This window comes from Labrus mixtus, chromosome 22 (assembly GCF_963584025.1).
Source record: "Labrus mixtus chromosome 22, fLabMix1.1, whole genome shotgun sequence".
NCBI classification, from domain to species: Eukaryota; Metazoa; Chordata; class Actinopteri; order Labriformes; family Labridae; genus Labrus; species Labrus mixtus.
In genome coordinates this window covers 953,837-974,658 of record NC_083633.1, presented here as the reverse complement: position 1 = coordinate 974,658, position 20,822 = coordinate 953,837, and the positions used below count along the sequence as shown (strand labels likewise).

At 38.3% G+C, this 20,822-nt stretch overlaps 1 protein-coding gene across 1 annotated transcript; it reads right to left on the bottom strand.

Annotated features, from left to right (window-relative positions):
- Positions 1-4,450: 4,450 nt before the first annotated feature.
- Positions 4,451-20,005, bottom strand: etnk1 (ethanolamine kinase 1). Its single transcript, XM_061030097.1, has 8 exons — positions 19,700-20,005; positions 17,937-18,196; positions 16,786-16,926; positions 14,021-14,163; positions 9,458-9,541; positions 9,213-9,373; positions 7,383-7,456; positions 4,451-7,158 (listed from the first exon to the last, which is right to left on the bottom strand). Exons 1-8 carry the CDS (start codon positions 19,844-19,846, stop codon positions 7,086-7,088), a joined length of 1,083 nt encoding a protein of 360 aa, XP_060886080.1. The 5' UTR covers positions 19,847-20,005; the 3' UTR covers positions 4,451-7,085.
- Positions 20,006-20,822: the final 817 nt, after the last annotated feature.

Here is a 20,822-nt window from a genome sequence, read left to right as displayed (position 1 = left end):
AAGAAAAACTAATTTGAGTAGTTCATGTCTTTAATTTGAAGGTAATGATACTGTGTATATCTTCATTTAATTTGTTGAAAGTTATAAACCTAAAAATATCTTAACTGGAAATTGTTGGAAACACACTGAGATTCATTCAAAGCTTTTGAAGGGTGGACAACTGATGGATCATTAAGTGAGCAAATATTGAAATGCTGAAGGCTTGAGATGATAAAACTACATTTCTACAATTCACTTAGCAGACTCTTTTATCCAAAGCGACGTACATCAGAGAGTAAGAACAACACAAGCGAGGATCTAGAAAAAAGGGAACAATGTCAGTAAGAGCAAACGATCAGCTTTGAGTCTGATTGGACACACAGGTGCTGACAGGAAGTGACCAGAGGCAAAGCACAACATTGAGGGCAGTTCTTGAGAGCTCTAATCAGTATAGAAACCATCTTATAAGTCGTCGTTATCAAACAAAAACCATCGTCATTACCATCATCATCATCAATAATATGGAGACCATCATCATTAAGTTAGTAGGTATTCATGAAAGAGCTGGGTCTTTAGCTTTTTCTTAAAGGTGCAGAGGGACTCTGCAGAAACTAGTCCTCCTCTTTTATTTTACAGAATTAAACAGGCTGAACTTTGTTGAAGCTTGAAACCTTCTCGTTGCTGTTTTCAGCATAAAAAGAGCTGTAAATATATATAAATATATTTAAAAATGTTCTTTGTTTTTTGGAGAGGGAAGCTGAATCTGATAGGAGAGAGTGGCTGTTGAATTGCACCAATAGGATCAGGATTAGGAGTCTGAAATGTGAAATGTTGAGGTCTGTTCACTGGTCACTTGCTGTACCACCTGAGCTAAACCAGAGGTAATATTTTTAGCAAACAATACAGTCTTTTCAGAGTCAAATATATCACTCTTACTAAATGATTTGCCATGCAGAATGTAAAAATAGTCTTCTGTGAATAACTTAATTTTACACCACAGGAGTTATTTCAGGTGTTCAAAATAACTAAAACAAATCAATCTGGTCTTGTTTGCTTTAGTAGGTTTTGATTGATTGTATTTATTTATGTGTCATGCACACAATGTGCCTAACCCTCATGGGTTTATAAGACACCAAGTACTGAGTCTGCAACCCCGGAAGCTGCTCCAATTAAGTCGAATTTAATGGAATATCACATGTAACGTTGACTACAATAACTCTTTTTTTCTCTCTCTAGATGTTTTTTTGTCCAGCACCCAATACTTTAACTTTCTCGGACGTACGTACCTTTATAACATTTTTTTATAAGACACCAGAAATTCAGTTGCAGTGGTTTACAGAAACATTTCACAACATTACAAAGTTGCATGTTCCTGTCACAGTCTGAAACAGTGTGTTCTGTCTTTTCTCCCAGCAGGCTTTGCAGATCAAATCTGCTACCAAAAAAAAAGTTCCTCTTCTAAAAACACAACTTAAGTTTTTTCATAATCGTCTAACCAAAAGAAATCAACGTCAATGGAAGTCATTTTTCTAAAAAAGAACATCCCTTATGTCATCACAGATCGGACAGTAGCATCTAAAATGACAGCTGTGATGGATGCTCATCATAGCTGTGTCAGCACTCCTCTGCTTTTCTTTTGTCTACAGAGAATCTTACTTCCTCAGCTCCCCTGTCACACAAACTTTGAGCCCTGGTGATATACAAGTGTAATCCAAAACTAAACACTTACACCAATTGTCTCCGGTTGAAAGTTGCTGCTATGACCTTTTTATGGGAAATGAAAACAAGTGGAGGCGCAGAACAGCCGATATTGGATTCTGTTGTTAATTAATGTGTGTATTATCTGGGTGGATGAAGCCGGGGGGAGGCAGTTAATTGAATTACAGTCAGCGAGTTGGATAATGCACTGTTGTAATTGTTCAACTGTATAAGACAGTGCTCACATTAGGCAGACGAAAATGCAGGACTGATTCTGCTTCTAGAGAATGGTAGGAAATTATTTGTTTGGATTTGGGGGTTTGAGGCGTGAATGGGTTTCTTATTTAACTCGTGGGACTGCAAACTGCAAAATATGTCCTCTGCTGAAGCCCGTCTGTGCATGCATTTTCTTATTTGAAGCACTTGTAAAAATGAAAGCGAACACCCTTCTAACCTTAAAGTTTTTAATTGACCAGGCCTCCAAATAATCCTTGTATGACATCCAATTTGAGCCCTCTAGAGCTAGGTTTCTTTTTGAATTTGTTCCATAATGCCATTAAGAATTATTCTTTTTTACAGCAAGGCTATATAACAGAATGTTTCAAAAGAAAACTGATGCAGGGCTTGCAAAGAAATGTAAGCCTTTTTATGTGGGGTTTTCTTCAGGTAATTCAGCATATTCTTATACCTTACCTTGACTTCAGAGGTTCAATACATACATACATACAAGGCATATTAATGAACAACCCCTTATTTCTGGTGAAGAAACCCATGTTTTAAGCATCTATATCAACAGAAATAATAAAGGGTGAATAGGATTATTTCTGTTTCGTGCCGAGATTTCTGCCAGGTTTCAGAACCTGAACACATGTTCTTTTCTTTCTAGGGGATGTGCTGCCATCTTGTGGTCACCTTTGGTACAAACTCAGTAAAATACATCAATCTTCTCCTGGTGACAGGCCGGCTCATTCGGATGGTGACTTAGGATACCAGAATCTCTTAAAAACATAAAACAACTTTTTCCTTTCTTACTGTCCTATATTTGTGCTGTTGTTGTTTATGTTTTTGTAATATATTTGAAAAATAAAAATAAAAAGACCTTGATCAAAAGAAATAGATAAAACAACTTACATGTTCAATAATCTTCAACTTTCCCATGTTGTGGCCTCAAAGGGAGTTCATTTAGAGAGGCCATCAAGCAGAGTTTTAAACACACAACAAAGTGGACAGATTTGCAAATGTATTTTGCTAAATCATTTGCTAAAATCATCTGTTGCCAAAAGACTTCAAGAGGTTGTTTTTTTGGCCCAGAATGTGGAGAGATGTTAAACTATTTGTGAAATGTTGTTTGAACTGCCATGCAGCGCCTGAAAGCAGATAACAGAAACCAGGCCGGGCAATCTGTAGTAACAATCGGGGGTTGACATAATGGGTCCTCTGAAATGAGTATATTGTAGTCTTGGTGGACTACTTCACTAGATGTGTGGAACTTTTCCCTCTCTGAGTCGCCACAGCGCAGAACTTTGCTAAAAATCTTTTGAAAATAAATTTTCACCAGATGGGTTGTTCCAGATTTCATATATATATATATGGAATGGAAGCTGATTTCAGTTCTCCAAACCCATGTTTCATTGTTGTCATCAAAAAGACACCCTGCTGAATATGCTGGTTTTGCAAAATGACATCAGCTGAAATATACCAATACTGAGTGAACTTCAAAACTTTTTTGAAACAGCTGTTTGTACTCAAAATGTTATGAATAATGTGTAATGTAGAATGTGTCACCTTGAAGATCATCAATTATTGGAACACTTTTAATGCATATGTTACATGAGTAGTAATACTCAACAAAACATTGCTGAGCGCACTTTGTGCATCCTTCTTGAGGGAATTTTTTAGTCTCTTACTGAGATGTCAGCTGAAATAACAATACGGACTTCCATTCTAAATACCAGTATTCAAAGTTCCATTCCATTTAGTCAAAGTTTCATTCCATTTATTCAAAGTTTCATTCCATATATTCAAAGTTCCATTCAATATATTAATTTCCTGAATGGCTTGCCATATTTTTTATATATATATATATATAGAGAGAGAGAGAGAGAGAGAGAGAGAGAGAGAGAGAGCGAGAGATACACACACACTGGACTTGAACTGCTTCAATTTCAATAACACTGGAAGACTTGGCCTGTTCTAACACTTTGGACCTTTAGTTTATATATCTATATACAGTCTATGGTATTTATAGTCTTCTGTTCTCTTCAAGTGATGAAAGTGAGAACAATAAGAGGTCAATTATGGAGACATTAAAACAATTCTTTCAATTGTTGTCTTTTGACTGTTTTCATTAAAATTGTAATGTGATTATGTATATATGGGGGACTGGGGCATTTGTGTATATTACACTCTACATTTTAGCAATAAGCCCTTTAATCCATGAATTATTGACTCACTATGATGTAATAAAATGATTACACTATAAGAATAAAAATATTTAGGCAAAAAAGTTATTACGTTTTTGGCTCAGCATCTTGTTAAGTTATCGACCAGTTATTACATTTGGTGTTTTGTTAAAAAAAAAAAAGTATAACATTTCGGGCTCTTACAAGGCTTTAAAGCCGCCTTAGCTTCAGCTCTTTGCCACTCTCTTTACGCCTCTTATAGATATGCTGATTTGCTAGCTAATTTGCTAGTAAATGGATTAGCATCAAAAAAGATCATACATAAACAAAATGTACCACAACCAACCATTTCTGAAGAAAAATAAGACTCATACGGGTAAATAGACTTTATTTTTCAGATCAAGTTTACAGTAGTGAAAAATGAATTTTTTTTAATTTGACCTTTTACCCCAGGAAAGTATTTACTTTAATGCAACTTTTAGAAAACAAACAAAAAAATAAAAGAACTCCCTCTATGTACATTCATTCCCAATGGAGAACAAGCGAAGATATTATATTTTTAACTGTACATATTAACACGTGGCCAGAGAATTAAGGACTTTTTACAATGTTAAATAAAGAGGCTCTTAGCTCTTATTATTAGCAGTACTGAGATGGGTTCACATTATTATAGCCCAAAGGAAATATTTCAGAATTATTTTCAACATTTTCAAAACTTCAGATTATATGGTCTTCCGATCATATGTAAACACGATCAACTGAAACAACTTTCACTGACCCTCAACATGATTCTCCAACCGATGTCCAGCTGGTAACTTACTGAAAACAATCTATCATCAAACACCTTTTTATGGAAGATGTTCACCTGTTAATATCAACATACATTTTCAAATTCATTTTTTTGATCAAATTCAAAATCCTTAATTCTTCCATCTAAAGGTGCCAACAGAGGTGAAGTCTATACATTAACGTTAATCTTAAAAAAACAAACAAACAGGTACGAAATTATCTTTCCCAGACATACAAGCAGAGTGACTGATGTTTACTGCGTAGCTACTACTGCAGGATTGTTAACATAATGATCTTTTCACAGAGCTTTGCAAACTTGTTACAGCAGAGACTACGCGGGCACAAACTGTTCTGTAGTAAACAAGAAGAATTGTTTCACCACATTTTACACACCATGTTTTATTTAAAATGATTTAGAAACCAATAGTTCAGAAATTATCAGACTCTTAAAATGTAGTATTTAGTCAGCTGTTGTTGTATCAGCAAACATTCACACTCTCAAAGACCTCCGCTTCAACGTTTCCATTTTAATAAATATAAAAGAGTCCCATCGAGCTACATGGAAAAATGATCACGTGTGTATTATTTACAAGCAAAAACTCAAATGTCAGCACTTTGGTGTAGGCTTGTAAAAGAAACCCAGATTACCTCGTCTCAGTTTCTAAAAGGCCTTCTAAAGGTATTTTAATAACATGGAGGTCAAAGGTGATATCCAGAACAGTTTCGATAGCAGTCTTTGTTTTTTTTTAATGGTGCTCTTTCTCTGGTAATAAAAACTTACTTACTTACACAGATGTCTCTAACTTAGCAAAGATGAAACAAGCATCCACTTTCACATCCTCTAAAAAACTCCACTTCTCTAACAGACCTTATATTTGACAGTCGGCTCTTAAATCCATGAACGCTAACTGGACTTAGCAATCCAACAGCAAGCAAAGCCATAGAGCAACACAAGTGAAGAAAACTGTTCTAACTGCTCAGTCAGTACTTCATGTGATAATAAAGATGGTTCATGAACTTTCCCTGACATGAAACAAACAATATGGTTTGGTCACATTATGTACAGCATGTTTTTTTTTTTACATAGATGTCACAGTGAATAAAGTCCCCAATGCTTCATATCACCTACAACCCAATGTCCTGTCTAACATTATGAACATGGAATGTTCAAATTAGAGCGAGATGCAGACCTGTGCCCTGTTAAGATCTAAATGAAGCCCAAGTGTCCAAACAAAAGTGAAAAGTACATTACAGTGAAAATGTCCCTCAATTCAAAAGAGTGCTTTGTGATCACCAGTACAAGTATTCAGTAACTGAAGACTGGAGAGGTTAGACAACACAACGTTTCTACCTTCAAGTTAGAGAAAGCCAAAACACAGAGGCCCTCACCAAACTACACACAGCAACAACAAGAACACGGCTGATCGGGCACACACCCCGTGTAAAGTATGCCGGAGGGGGATAAAGACGGAAATAACACAAGAGAGTCACAAGGCAAGCCACAAGTTTCATGTGTGCTGTAGTTCACATCACGAGAGAGAGAAGTGGCACAGGCCTTTCTGTGTTGGCATTTGTTTTTTGTATCTTAGTTACTCAGCAAACAAAGCCGGCTTTGTTTTGTTTCTGTCGTTATCAATTTGGTCAATAGCTGGGCTGGCTCTTCAGAGTTTCCCCATGAATGTGCGTTTAAGGAAGGTGTGTTTAGGCAACTGGTTTAGTGTCTGGGCCACCTGTTAGTCACTGGTTCTTACTGGTATGTATTGTTCTGTGAAGGGAGACACATCCTACCGTTGTTGTATTTAGAGTCATTCAAGCTTTGAAAAAAGCTGCTTACATAAAAAATATGATTAAGCAAAGTTAATATCCAAAGATGTTAGAATAATTGAAATGACCACGATAAATTTAGTTATGTAGGCTTCACATTATTGCAGAGCTTCAAAGCCCCTATTTTATACATGCCCATGGTACAAATGACTTGTGATGCCCTTTGGTTACCAAAGGTATGACAGTATGATGGAAGATTGTTGTCCTCTTCTCTATAGAGTGGAGGACGTTTAGAGGGGAACTGTAGGCACTGAACAAGACAGTCTCAGACTCTCAGTCTGACTCTTGTCTACATACAACCCCAAGAGGGCGCTGTGCAGCCATCGTGTGAGGCACAGAACTGGTTGAGGTGAGGAAGAGCAGGAGAACAAATAAGATGAGGCGATGAAGGCTTTACTCTGGTAAGTTCAGCGCAGATACCTCTGATTTCATCTTGAAGTACTGGTTGAAGCGCAGGACTGCATATCTGAGAGTGGAGACACACAGGGAGAAGATAAAAATGTCTGACATCTTTGCTAAATTGGGAGCAGTGCAGAAATAAGATGTTTATTACACACTGTGAACTGAGCAGGCACAAAGGTTATCTTTCTTTTCTTTAACTCATGATTAAATAACTGAATCTGCTCGGCATAATAAACAAAATAACTAAAGATAAAGTGTGCTTGATTGTTTAGTCCAAGATGAACATACCCCAGGAAGTCAAAGTCGATGGTGGAGAACTTTGCCTGAATCAGCGCCCAGAGACCCCAGAAGAAATGAGATGCCTAGACACAGAGACACAAAGGATTAGCATGTACTCGCTGTCAAAAAGTAAATGTCATGTCTATTTACACGACACAGTTCACTGAAGCATATACAAAGGCTGCAGAAGCCCTTTGGCAAGAACAATAAATAGCTGACACAGAAATACTATTCACACTTCACTTGCCCATCCTCCACTTTGCCCCTATTTTCTCTTGACAGTAAACAAGGCGCAGTGTGGCTCAGGGGAGAGGGTTTCCAGTTGTCATTAAGAGCACTCCTCATGTGCTACAGCCACTTCAGTGAGCACACAACAAACACCCTTCACTCCTCTCCAGAGCAGGTAGTGCAGGTTTATGGCCCACATCAGTCTTCTTTAGTCTGTTTAACCTACATAACAATGTAATTCCATGTTTGCTCACCCAACACCTGGCAACAGAGAATCCTCTCAAAAACGCCCCCCAGGAAGCTTAAAGTGCTCAACAAGTGTTCACTTTAACTTCTTTGTTTTGCACTAACTGGAAAAGTACATGGACAGTTATTAAGACAGTGAAAAATAAAAAACTGACTTCTGCAGAACGAATTAGTTTTTTTTTTTATCCCTGACCATAACGTACTTATCAATTAGAGGCCTTTTGCATATTTAGTGTTGAAATAGTTTGTGGATGAAAAATAATAAGAAAAAGCAGCCGACACAAAAACAAAGATTAACTACGTCTGTCCAAGAAAGACAAATTCACAGAGTCTGGAACTTTTTTTACTGCCAGTTCTCACTGCATTTGTCACTGCAGCTGTGTTGATTTGAGTCTATGCACAATGTGTTTAACTTCTTCAAATTTTGAACAACATAGTTTGCGAAAAATTACAATCTGCTGATGTCAGATTTAATGAACATGACAGCTTAGACGAAGCTAACACTGCTCTAACACTGCTCTAACACTGCTCTAACACTGCTCTAACACTGCTCTAACACTGCTCTAACTCTTTGTGTAAAGCAGCTCATAGAGACCCGGGCGTTGCCTTACCTGGTTGATTTCCAGCTTCGTGTTAAATGGTAAATGGTCTTGAGCTTCTATAGCGCTTTTCTAGTCTTCTGACTACTCATCACAACTATTTATGAGACCATCAGAAGTAACTAATCCCATTCATTTGCATTTATACGCCGCTGACAAAGCAGCGGGAGCAACTTGGGGTAAGGTGGCTGTGGCTCAGTTGGTAGAGTCATCGCCTCACAACCGGACGGTCGAGGGTTCGATCCCCAGCTGGTCAACATGTCCGATGTGTCCTTGGGCACCTAACCCCGAATTGCTCCAACTGCTGGTGATGGTGTATGAATGGATTAGTTACTTCTGATGGATGATACTACATAGTGATCACTACCATCAGTGTGTGAATGTGTAGGTGTGACATGCAGTGTAAAAGCACTTTGAGTAGTCAGAAGACTAGAAAAGAAATATATAAGCTGAAGTCCATTTACCATTTACCATTACATGTTGCTGCAGGAGCTGGGGATCAAACCCCAACTACTCTACCAACTGAGCCACAGCTGCCCCACACCCCTTAGTGGGATCTCATTTGTTTGTGTAAGTGAAGCAGGATATCCAGAAGGTTCTCTGGGTTTGTCTCATGTAGTATAAACCCCTACTTTTTTGTAAAGGGTCTTGTTATGAGTTGGTACAAATAAAATACTATGGAGTTAATGATTGGTTAAAAAAGATGAACATTGAGATAAGTCAGGTGTGTGGTTTTCGGTAACGAGTGAGCAATAAAAATGCTTACCAATGCAAATCTGTTGACTTGGACATACAGGATCTCCACCTCTCTGTCAGTCACTTCACTGTCCTGGTCTCTGTTCCCCTTATAGGCTTCCAGGTAGGAGCGAAGCCACTCTAGCTGAAATGCCTGATCAGGGTAGTGATTGTAATCCACCTCATTAATGCCTGCAACCCAAAACAATACACACATGAGTACTGAACACTTCATACACACATTGTTTCAAAAACTCCACTTGATGATCGACTTACCAGCAAACTCGTTAAAATGGTTCCCAATATCATAGGCTTGGTAATTGTACCCAGCATACTCGTAGTCAATGAACTTTACATTACCTGGGAAGAGAAGCAGCATGTTTTAGACAGAGACACAGGGCACATATATAAAATGATTATGTTGTGTATTCCCTTTGCATTACTCAGAATGTCAAGGCTTTACATTGTTTAACTTTAACATTTTCAATCCTGTCTAACTGGATTGGCTGGCTGAGCCAATTGTGGGGTAAGAAGTAAGAGCTTGCATTTTGAGGAAAGGAGACAGAGCACAGAAAATGCAATAAAAAGGAAAATAAGAGAGACACAATTAGGTCTAAAAGGTATACTTCTTAAATGTACCTAAACATGCACTACAATTCTGTTTAGGACAAATACAATCATGCTGTTAAGATTCAGTGAAGCCATGGTCAACAAACAGTATATACTGAATAAGAGCTCTTCTAAAGTCACTATGCTGTGAAGTATGGAGTATGTGAGAACGATACTGACTTTAGGGGACAAATCCTCCAATTACAGATTCAGCGGCTGAAATACTCAAAATTTGGACCAGAATTATGAAAGACCTTTTCAATGTCAACTGTTCACCAATTTTGCACTGATTACAAACCCCCCAAAGGTACACAAAAGACTCTTTCCTTAAACATGTAACATATAAACATAGTCAACCAATTCTACTCTGCTCAGCTTTGACGACATGTTCAGTGGTCAGTTCTAGAGCCCGACCTATTAACCAGCCAGCCCATAATAGCAGCCGATATTAAAATATTCTGTGACTGACTAACTAATGTTTTTCAAGTCAGCGCCCAGTGGATAACAGTTACATTGATAATGGTATATGTGTGACAGGCTCATGTCTGACAATAATATCTGCAAAGGATACTGTACTGATTGGTCAGGCTCTTGAACAAAAATCCAAAAGAGAATATTTTGATAGGTTGTGAAGATTTCAGGAGGCTAAACTGACCCATTTCATAAAAAAAGATTATATGCATCAGTTTCTGAGTTATCAGCAAAATAGCCAGCTGGGATAAATGATCAGAGATGTATGCTAATGCAACACATGGAACACATACAAAAACTCTAAGGAAAAATGGAGTACATCTGGATTTTTCAGAAAGTGTTTGTTTTGGATTCATGCACAGATGAAAGGGGAAAAAGGGCCAAGTTAAAGTAACGTTTTGAAGAGATGTGGGGAAAGACATAAAGCATATAGACAAAGGGTGGAACATAATAATTTACAAAGAGAAACAAAAGTGGTGCACAGAAAAGAACAGTGAGCTGCCACAGCAGTTGTACAGCAAAACACTATTTGATACACACTCTGGTAGAACCGTGTTGGCTGTGGTTATGCATGTTAAATCTGATGGTTAATTTTGTGTCACCTTTTGAATTGTTAAATGTGTCTTTGTCAACTTACAGTATGTACAGTTTATGAACTTGTTTGGTTTCTGCTTGTTGTTGTGCTACCTGTGTTTTGTGATTTCTATTTACATTTGTGTGTACCATCAACCAGCAGGGGGTCTAGAGATGGAAAAAATATAATCTGGCATATTTACATGTTTATGTTCATTAATGTGCACGGTCTGGAGGATGACCCCCATTCAGATTTCTAGAGAAAAAAGGCATAAAAGCATAAAAATGTACCCTGCACTCAAAAAAGCTTCTCATGAACTGCACATACTAAAGCTGCTCTTCTGCCTTAAACAGAGGAAGTGTCAAAGAATGTGTTGCTGTCTGCATTTTTTTGGCCACTGTGAACTGTGTTTTTGTTAACAATGAACAAAAAGGGAAGCATTCATTTTTGACGTGGTTGATCTCAAAATACAAACCCTTACTTTTACAAGCCCAGTTGTTAAAGAAACATTAGCAAACATTTTTAAAACAACATTTTTAGTTAATTCTTTTTAAGTCTTTGGTATGGTGGGCCATGGCTAATTTCTGTGCCCTACCATATGGAACATGACTTTTTGAGGTGGTACTGGACTACAGAGAAAGACACTTTGAGGTGGGTTACCAGCCGGCGTGTGGGTCCTAGCGGGACACAACTGACACCTCCAGGCAGTGGCTATAGCCCCCCTGTGCAGCAGATGAAAAGGTTGGGGCAAACACATCTTTCACACATGCTCACTCTCTCGCTGACATAATTTGTCTTTGATCCATTCTTACTCCCACGCAGTGTCGCAACATCGGCCCTGCTGCAGAACTACCTCTTCTTCCCCCCCTCAAAAATGCATACTTCCCCTCCCCTTCCCACAACACACCCCTCTAATGCTCCCTCCCCATTGGTCAGTTATAAGCCCAATAGCATGACACCTCTGCTGCTTTTGCAAATGACAGAATATTTGAGAGGCTTCCTGTTGGCTGCTGAGCTGCAGATTTTGTGGCACGCAAGACAGAATGTAATTTGTGGGGATTTAAAAAATTTTTTTTTTTTTAGAAAAGCCAACTTTTACAGTAAAGACATTAAAAAAATAGAAGTTCTAATTAGCAATAACTTTAAATATATTTGTAAAACTGACCAAAATAAGTGAGCTTCCACCACTTCTGTTTGTTTTTTTATCGATACAGGAAGTGAAGAAAAAGGAGTTCAACTCAGTGACAAAAAGGAAAATCCCTTTCCAAGCCTGCTCAGTATTTCAAACTAATGAAAGGATGCTGCTAGGGATTGAGTTTACTCCAACAACGGATTAAACATCTTTAGCAAGTTTGGTTAAAAATGTATCCAGGTGAACTTGTCTACTCCTCTGCAAAAAGAGGCTGTGTGCCCGGGGCAAAGGTACCCCTCTGCATGTTTGTAGAAGCATGGTTAAAGCTGCAAAGCTACATGGATAAACATGTGATACTCTAATTGTTCAAGTTTACAAATTTCACAAAAATACCAAAACCCTGTCCATCTCCAACTACTTTTCAACCGGCCGAGCCTGTTGTGGGCTATCTGCCTCAGGCCTATGCATTTCTGTGTGTATGTGTGTGTGTGCAGGAGGAAGAGAGAGAGAGAGAGACATTTCCTCAAAAACTAGGCACTGTGGCTTTTAGCAAACCTCACTCTAACAGTTGTGAACAGTGTATTTACTGAGGACTACTTTAGGCAGATAAGTATTTGTAGCAGTAATGATATTGTGTTAGTGACTGACATTGACGTATAAAATACTTTAAACTGTTTGTTATGATTAACAATCTGTGTCTATACTGATGTATGTGAAGAGTCTCTGTTTTAAATAGTTCAATAACAAATGTAGATTAATTACTGTGCAAGTAATACTTTGAAGTCAAATCAATTCAATGTCATTTTAATTGGGTTTGTAGATATTAAGAAATTACAAAGTATCACTAGACTTATCCCTTCACTTATAATACTAAGTATGGATGTTATGAAATAGAAAGTGTGGAATAAGCAGCAGCAAAGGAAAGATATTTATGGCTTTTATCAAGTGCAATCAACCCTCCCCCCCCCAAAAAAAAAAAACTCTGAGTAATAACCAATATTATAGTAGCTCTTTCAGATGGGGAAACTAGCGGGCAAGTAGCATTGAAGGGTAATAGGTAGGTATGTAGCTCCTACTGCTACCATGAACTCATCCCGATTAGTGTGAGCAGTGGGCAGGCTATGCGAGGGCCCTCAGAGCTGAGGTTTGTCTCTCTTCATTGCCTCCCCCCTGGCAGAGCGGCGCAGCACAGCCTCAGCTGTCATTCCTGGGGGAGAAAGGCTAGACACAAGGAGCTGTGAGAAGGGTCCCACCCCTCGTCGCAACATGACGAGGGGGCTGACAGCTCTTAGAACACCCCTCCCAACACCCACATACATTAAAAAAACGGAAAAAAAACCTCCCCCCTTCATATTTCTCACCATCTTATAGCCTGTCATTTTTCTGGAAACAAGACAAAGCTACAGGAGTGTCACTTAATTATACACTTGCACTGACCAGTCAAATACAATGTATTCATTTTCATTTCAAAAGTTAGCTTATCACTTTGCCTGAGGACAGATTTTTGAATTTGAGACAACGAAAAAAGCAAACAGCTTGAAATAACTGCACTAAATTATTTCTGTCGATATAACAGATACTTTGTATGGGTTAGGTGTAATGGCACTCTTTTTATCAGGCTGATAGCAGTGGCTAACATTGTTTGTTTTTAAACACAGAATTAGAATGACAGACCAGACAAAGGTCAGGGGGAATTTTGAAAATCCAGAAAAAAAGAAAAATGCCATTATTCACATAATAATAATAATCCTTATTACAGGGGTAATAAGGAGATTGGAGGGTGGGTTAATGTTTTGTTGTGTTTGCCCTATTTCAAATGAGCATTCCACCTGAAATAATAACAAGCATCCATGTAACAGGCTTGTCTTTTCTGAACATTCTTATTCTACGCCTGCAGCACGATGCAAAAATTGACAATGTGTAATGAATATGACAAGCGTGGGGAAGTGCCCTTAAAGCAATCCTACCTGAGCACAGGGAATGCAGCTCACACTACATCACAAAATCAGTCACACAGTCATGTCGGTAATACATTTGTGGAGTTGCTACTCACCCGCCTCCTGGTTATAGATGATGTTTTTGCAGAGCAGGTCATTGTGACAGAGAACTACGGGGGAGCCCAGCATTGACAAGCTCTGCTGGAGCCACACCAGCTCTTCTCTCAGGAACCGTGGGCTGGGCACCTCCTTTCTCAACCTTAAGGGGGCAGAGAGTATGTAAAGTTTACTGAGAGCGGTAGGAGGTTTAGGGATAATAATAAAAAACAGAAGGAGGGAAAGTTGTTATGTGAAACTTGAAAGTAGACTTAGAAAAATAAGTTAAACAGGAACAAAGAGGAACACAGAATAAGAAGCATTAAAGGGGAAGAGAGGGAAAGTGTAATATTTCTACAATTGACTTAGCAGACGCTTTTATCCAAAGAGACGTACATCAGAGAGTAAGAACAACACAAGCGAGGATCTAGAAAAAAGGGAACAATGTCAGTAAGAGCAAACGATCAGCTTTGAGTCCGATTGGACACACAGGTGCTGACAGGAAGTGACCAGAGGCAAAGCACAACATTGAGGGCAGTTCTTGAGAGCTCTAATCAGTATAGAAACCATCTTATAAGTCATTGTTATCAAACAAAAACCATCATCATTACCATCATTATCATCAATAATATGGAGACCATCATCATTAAGTTAGTAGGTATTCATGAAAGAGCTGGGTCTTTAGCTTTTTCTTAAAGGTGCAGAGGGACTCCAAAATATTAAATGAGCATATTACATATTAAAGACAGACTTTGCTCAAACTATTTCAAAATTGAATAATCTTACGTAAAATAATTCTAAAACTAAGAAGTAAAGAGCTTCTTATTTTTACATTATTTAGTCAAGTTTCACTGCAAATGCGAGTACAGTACATTTCTCAACAATGTGTTGGAAACAATTATTGACATGATGGCCCCATTCAATATAAACATTCATCTGAGATCCTACTGACAGTATGTGGTGACATAACTGTAACTTCACTACAGCTCATGTACAACATGCCTGTTGGATTATTACCCAAACAATTTAACCATTTATGTTATTAAACGCTGGTACAGGGTGCTACTTACATGTAGAAAAGTATTCTACTGAGACGTTCCTTTTTTCCATTTGCATTTTCTATAAGAAAATCATTATCAATCATGGGCAAAAACACTCGAGAAAACCCCTTGATGCAAAGACTGTAAGTACAGACCCTTTTTTAACATCTTCATTTGTTAAGTTTAGATTATTAGTTCATGATTTGTCTGACTAAGCCATGCTAACATCCTATTGAAACAGTGAGCTAATGCAATCAGTCATCAAATGATGGTTAGTAACTATACAGTAGGAGCTCCACCTCTGTAATTGTTTATTTTCTGCAACATAGATAAACCCCTGAGATACGGCTGCTGTCAATCACTGAAGTATCCGACTTTGTGTTAGTGTTAATATTTGGATGACCTTTATGGGAATCAACAGCAAAGATAATATTTGTTTTGGATTTACATTGGGTGCAGACAAACAAGACAAAACTTTTTTTATTGCCTGCATGATCCAACAAGCAAGATGTTATGAAGTCAAAGTGCCAATAACACATTAGACTAAGAATGATCACAACCCAGAATGTTCCTGTGATGTTCTGCATGTATTTGAGGTTGGAGTTGGCACATATGAATAGGTAGAAACTACCTATGTAACCTCCAATTTTAAGAAGATATCATTGCTAAGTAATACTAAACATGTGATCATTTTGGTTGTTGTTGTTCAACATGCGGGGAAGGTGAGACTTTGTACGTGGGGCACATGCTCTACCAGGGGAGTCACGACAGAGCCCCATCACGCTTTTAGCTTATTTCAGATTCTTACAAGACGTTGTGACGCTGGGCTAAACATTTACAAAATGAATTAACCCCGACTAACTAGTTAATTGTCAAGCCTGCAGGGGTTCTGCATACTTCGGCAGACTTGAGAGGCATGTCAAACTGATAAATACCTGTGTGACTGATAAGAGAGGTAAAAGGTCAAAGTTCCACGTGGAGATAACTGGGACTAGAAACATACAACAGGCAAAACCATAACTTCCTAATAAACTTAGTAAATACTAGGGCTGCAGTTACCCATTCTTTTAGTAATTCAGTTATCTATCGATTATTCTATAAATTCTCTAAAGAAATCGAGTAGTCAGATAAGAGATGTTGCGTGGTCGGCCATTTTTTTCATTAAATCCCTTGCTTTATTCAATAGCAATAAACAAAAGAGGAAAAAAAAACAGGTCTCTTAAATTCAAATTAAACTGAGTTTTCCTGCTGGAAAAACGACTTGTTTTCTTGCCTCATTACTTTTTTTAACTATTGTTTTTTTGTTGATGCTTATCTCAACTGTTGACGTTTTTCTGCCTCGTCACTGTGTGATTTATAGAGAATTATCATATCTCCCTACACTAAAAATATAAACCACAACAACAATCCATTTAGATCACCACAAAGAGGGGACTTCCTTAAAGAATAATCAAGAATAAGAATCACAGTGATATGAAAAGGGGATATTTTGGTCTACACCATCCATAGAGGTTTTGCACTATAAGAGCTGCATGTTTTAAGCGTGTGTGTCAATTAAAATATTTATAGTCAGCCGGGAATAAAAGCTGTCCTTGTGTCAAATGTTTCTGAAAATGTCTTGCTGCGTGGTAGTCTGGATTTAAACAAAGCCTCGAGGCAAATCACATGTAAATAGACACTTTTGAACGAGAACAGGGATAAGTCTGATACAGTAGTGCCTAGTATGTTATTCTATATAGCCTCACCTAGCATTCTGCTCAGGCTCCTTTAAGTACTTTGGGATGAGAGCAAAGTACTTGCCCAGCTTCAGCCACAGGTCAGACTGTGGCACCCAGCCGTTGTGAGCATGGATGACATGGTACTTGGCCAGCTGCCTCGCAATGAGCCTAAAGGAAACAGAAATGGGTAGATTTGAATTACATCAGCATGCAGCTGTAAGCGACTGAGTAAATGTCATTGAAATGTTTAAGGAAGGGAAAAACATACATAATAGTCTTGTTAGAAAGTAAACAAACCAAACAAGCAGGGCAAGTTTCGGGCTAAAAAAACAAATCCTTAAAAAAATGTATATATGTTAACTTGAAAAAGATTTGAGTGAAAGGTATACTTTATACTTTAAATACTGTAGCAGGGTACACCAGTTCAAGCTCAGTTCAGTGAGCTGGCTACTCTTATTGGCTCTGAAGCCCCGCCCCCCGTGCAGGTAACAGAGTCAGGAGAGTCAGGGAAGGAGGGGATTTCCCACAGACCAGATAGAGGGAAGTCACAGAAGAATATGGACTTTCTACAATACTCATCATGATACACTTGGTGGACATAGTAGTGACTATAATGTACATTTGTTTAAGCTTATGACATGTTGACTTTTAGAATTAACAGCCATTTGACATGGTTTATCCCTACACTAGCCTTGGTTTGAAACTAGATACTGTACAAGAACAACTTACACAGGTAAATCATTTCTTAATGAATTATAAAAGTTATTTTTGTACATCTATAAAATCCTTTCACTTTGTTCTTGTGGGTTGAAGCTATTCAGATTCTTACACACCTACATTTTGGTTAACCTGTTAAAACAATGAGTATGACTTGAGAATGTTTACATATTTTACTGCACTATCACTGGTGTATGAATGAAGGTTGGACTGAGTCTGACAGCTAGAATATTGTGTACATTTAGTAAAGGAAATATATAAAGACAAAGCGAAAGATCGGTTGGAGAAAAGAAAGGAAATGTAAAAAGAAACTGGCATGGCAAGCATAAAAATAAATCATATAGTAATAACTTATTTATGACACAACAGTTTTTGTGTTTACAGTTAAAAAAAAAATCAAATTGTAAGTCACAATTTTTCAAAACACCCGTCAAGTACATTTGTTTGCGAGTCTTTCTTACCTGAAAACAGGCTGGCTGCGAATGTCCTCTGGCTCCAGGGCAGTTCCTTGCAAAAACTCATAACACAGGCCATTGTTGAAGGTGCAGTACAGGCGAGGTGCACAGCGGTGTGCTTGTAGTACTCGAAAACTTTTTACTTCATTTTCCCTGTCAACCAAAAGTTCTGTTTTGTTGCCATAAATCCGGACCAGCACCACATCCTGCATGACTGGACCCACATAGCAGCCCAGCAGCTTATTGGTTATCCCATCTGTGAAAAACTGCAGAGACACAGAAAAAAAGAGTTGAACACAGGTGAATTAGAAAATATAATAAGCTGTGCTATGTTCAATCGTCATGACAACAGACAGAAGTGGCACAATCCACCATACAATACCATCAAAGTAACTGTAACAGAAAAACTACACTGTTTTAAATATTACTTCACTTCCTGGAACTTTCTGGATAGGACAAAGTTTTTTGATGTTATGAGCAACTGTAGCAAACAAATTTCCCCCTGGGATTAATAAAGTATTTATGATTCTGATTTATGAAAAATGAGATAAATGCATGTAGCCATGAAAAATGAGGGCATGTCTGGTTTGGTTTAAGCTGAATGTGAAGCTTGGAACGTATCTGGGGAGAGGTCGGGGCTGCCAACATACCAGCGCTAATTGTTCACTCTATAAGGGAATCAGTGAGAAAAACAGGACGGTCAGGAATTTTATTTTGCATGAGAAAGCAATGACAGGCATTTGCTGAGTTACCGTTTTGCTCTCATTGAAGAAAATAGGCAAGAGTGGCAGCTCATGTGACCAGCTCTCATCCTGTGTTTACCAAGTGGAGCCACACCCCTAGTCTCTTACTGGAAATGGAAATAACTCTCTTTCTGAGTATCTGTCCAAACTGTTGGATACATACATGTTCCACTTGGCTTCTGTTGGGGAATGTATGTAAAACTGCTGCTTCGGTTTGCTTTAATTTTTTTTTAAACGTACAAGAGTAGGAAAAAAATGTTGCTTATTTTATCATACAAAGCTGCTTCTTAAAAAAAGTGAATGCAAATAGCCTAGCATAGTTATGTTATTTGTTGTCTTTGTTTTCTCCAGACAAAGCACTAATGATAAAGTCTATAAAATTCATTAAAACGGATAAGCTTCTCACATTTTTGACCAATCTTAACAAAAGAAATATGCATTTACATTTACTATTCCCCATAGAGTTCATGAGCTAACTTTAAAAAGCACTCCAACAATTAGATGAGGCAGTTTAATTGTCTTTAGTGTGAGGTTACTGAAGGAAGGTAGGTGCAGGCTGCAGACAGCTTCAATCAGAACCAGAGGTGACGCAGTTGATATTAGCCCAGGCAAAAACATAAACGTTAACCTTTATATGCAGAAATTATTAAACTATCTTCCCAGCATAAAGCGAGTAAGTTATTTACCATTCTTTTAGGGTAACATTATAGTATCACTCATTGCACTTCTTGGCATTTAAACCGCAGGGGTGTCATCCCGACATCATTTTAATCATTCTAACAGTGAGGTTAAGTTAGCTAACAGGCTTGAGTTTATCAAGTGGAAACGTCGCTAACTAATCGTTTCTAGGGTTTTTAAACAACTTTAACCACAAAGAGACAGTAATAATGGTTGGTTTGGGGGTGGGAGTGTGTGTGTGTGTGTGTGTGTGTGTGTGTGTGTGTGGGGGGGGGGGGGGGGGGTGCTGAAACATGTTATTAAATCAGACGTTAACATGTAAATATTGAACATTAAAACAAACTGCACCTTCACTTTGACCTCAGACGGCTTCCAGTTCGGTCTCATCTCCTTGATCAGCTTCATAGCACCGGATCTGTAGTCGCTCTCGTCAACTGTCACATCTATTTTAGGCACAGCGGGGGCCTCGCTGGGTACGTGAATATAATTGGCCATGACTGAGTCTTTATTTCTTGATAATGTCTTTAAACTCAAACGACAACTATTCCGCTCACACAGGCTATTTGCGCAATCTATGAAAATGTGTGTCTGTCTGTTGGTATATATAATGCTGGAGTAGTTGGTGTGCGGCAACGCCTCTCAAAAAATCCCACCCACCAGAAGAAAAAAATGTTCTCCCGGTGCATGCTGGGTAGGCTTGTCGTCGAGTGACTCACTAGAAGCGCGTGTTGAAGTCGTCAGCGTCTACCTGGAGGCGGAGCCCGGGCGGAGCTTATTATTTAAAGTACATTTAGGCTTTAATCTTTATTAAAAAATGTCAGTTAATTGATTTTCGATAAGTTGAAAGACACAAACTTGTAATAATCAAAGATGTGGGGGTCAATTTCTAATGACAACACAAGTCGGTGTCTCTCGGTAACAACATACGAGCGTACACTCAGGGCAGAAGTAACGAGCTATGCCGCTGACGTCACGTCCGTGATCTTATTGAATGAAAGCCTCCCCTGGCCTGAGTATTTTTAAATGTCAAAGCTTCAAAGATAGGAAGTGCAACAGAAAAAAAGGGTAATTCTATTCTAAATGGAGTCTAAGGTTAGTCTCAGAAGCACACCAGATGTTAAGCTACAAGAAATATACGAAACAGTTATCGCGTTTTTTTTAACACAAGACGTGTGTTTCTTTTACAGGCCTGCAGCTGGTTTAATATATCCGCCTCTGCAGCAGGAAATGATTGAAAAGGCCTGCACTCACCTAAACAAAAAAACCGTATTGTATTCTGTTGATATAGACTGGATGCCAGGCAGTTATGATAACATGCAATGCTGCATGAAGTGGTCGAATCAAGCTGATTTGGGAGGCTAAACATCATGGTTGAGCTGCGTATAACAATGTCATTATCAAATGAATTCATTGAAACGACAGAACATTTTTTTATTTAGCCATTACTAAAGGAAACACCTCTTTCAAAGAA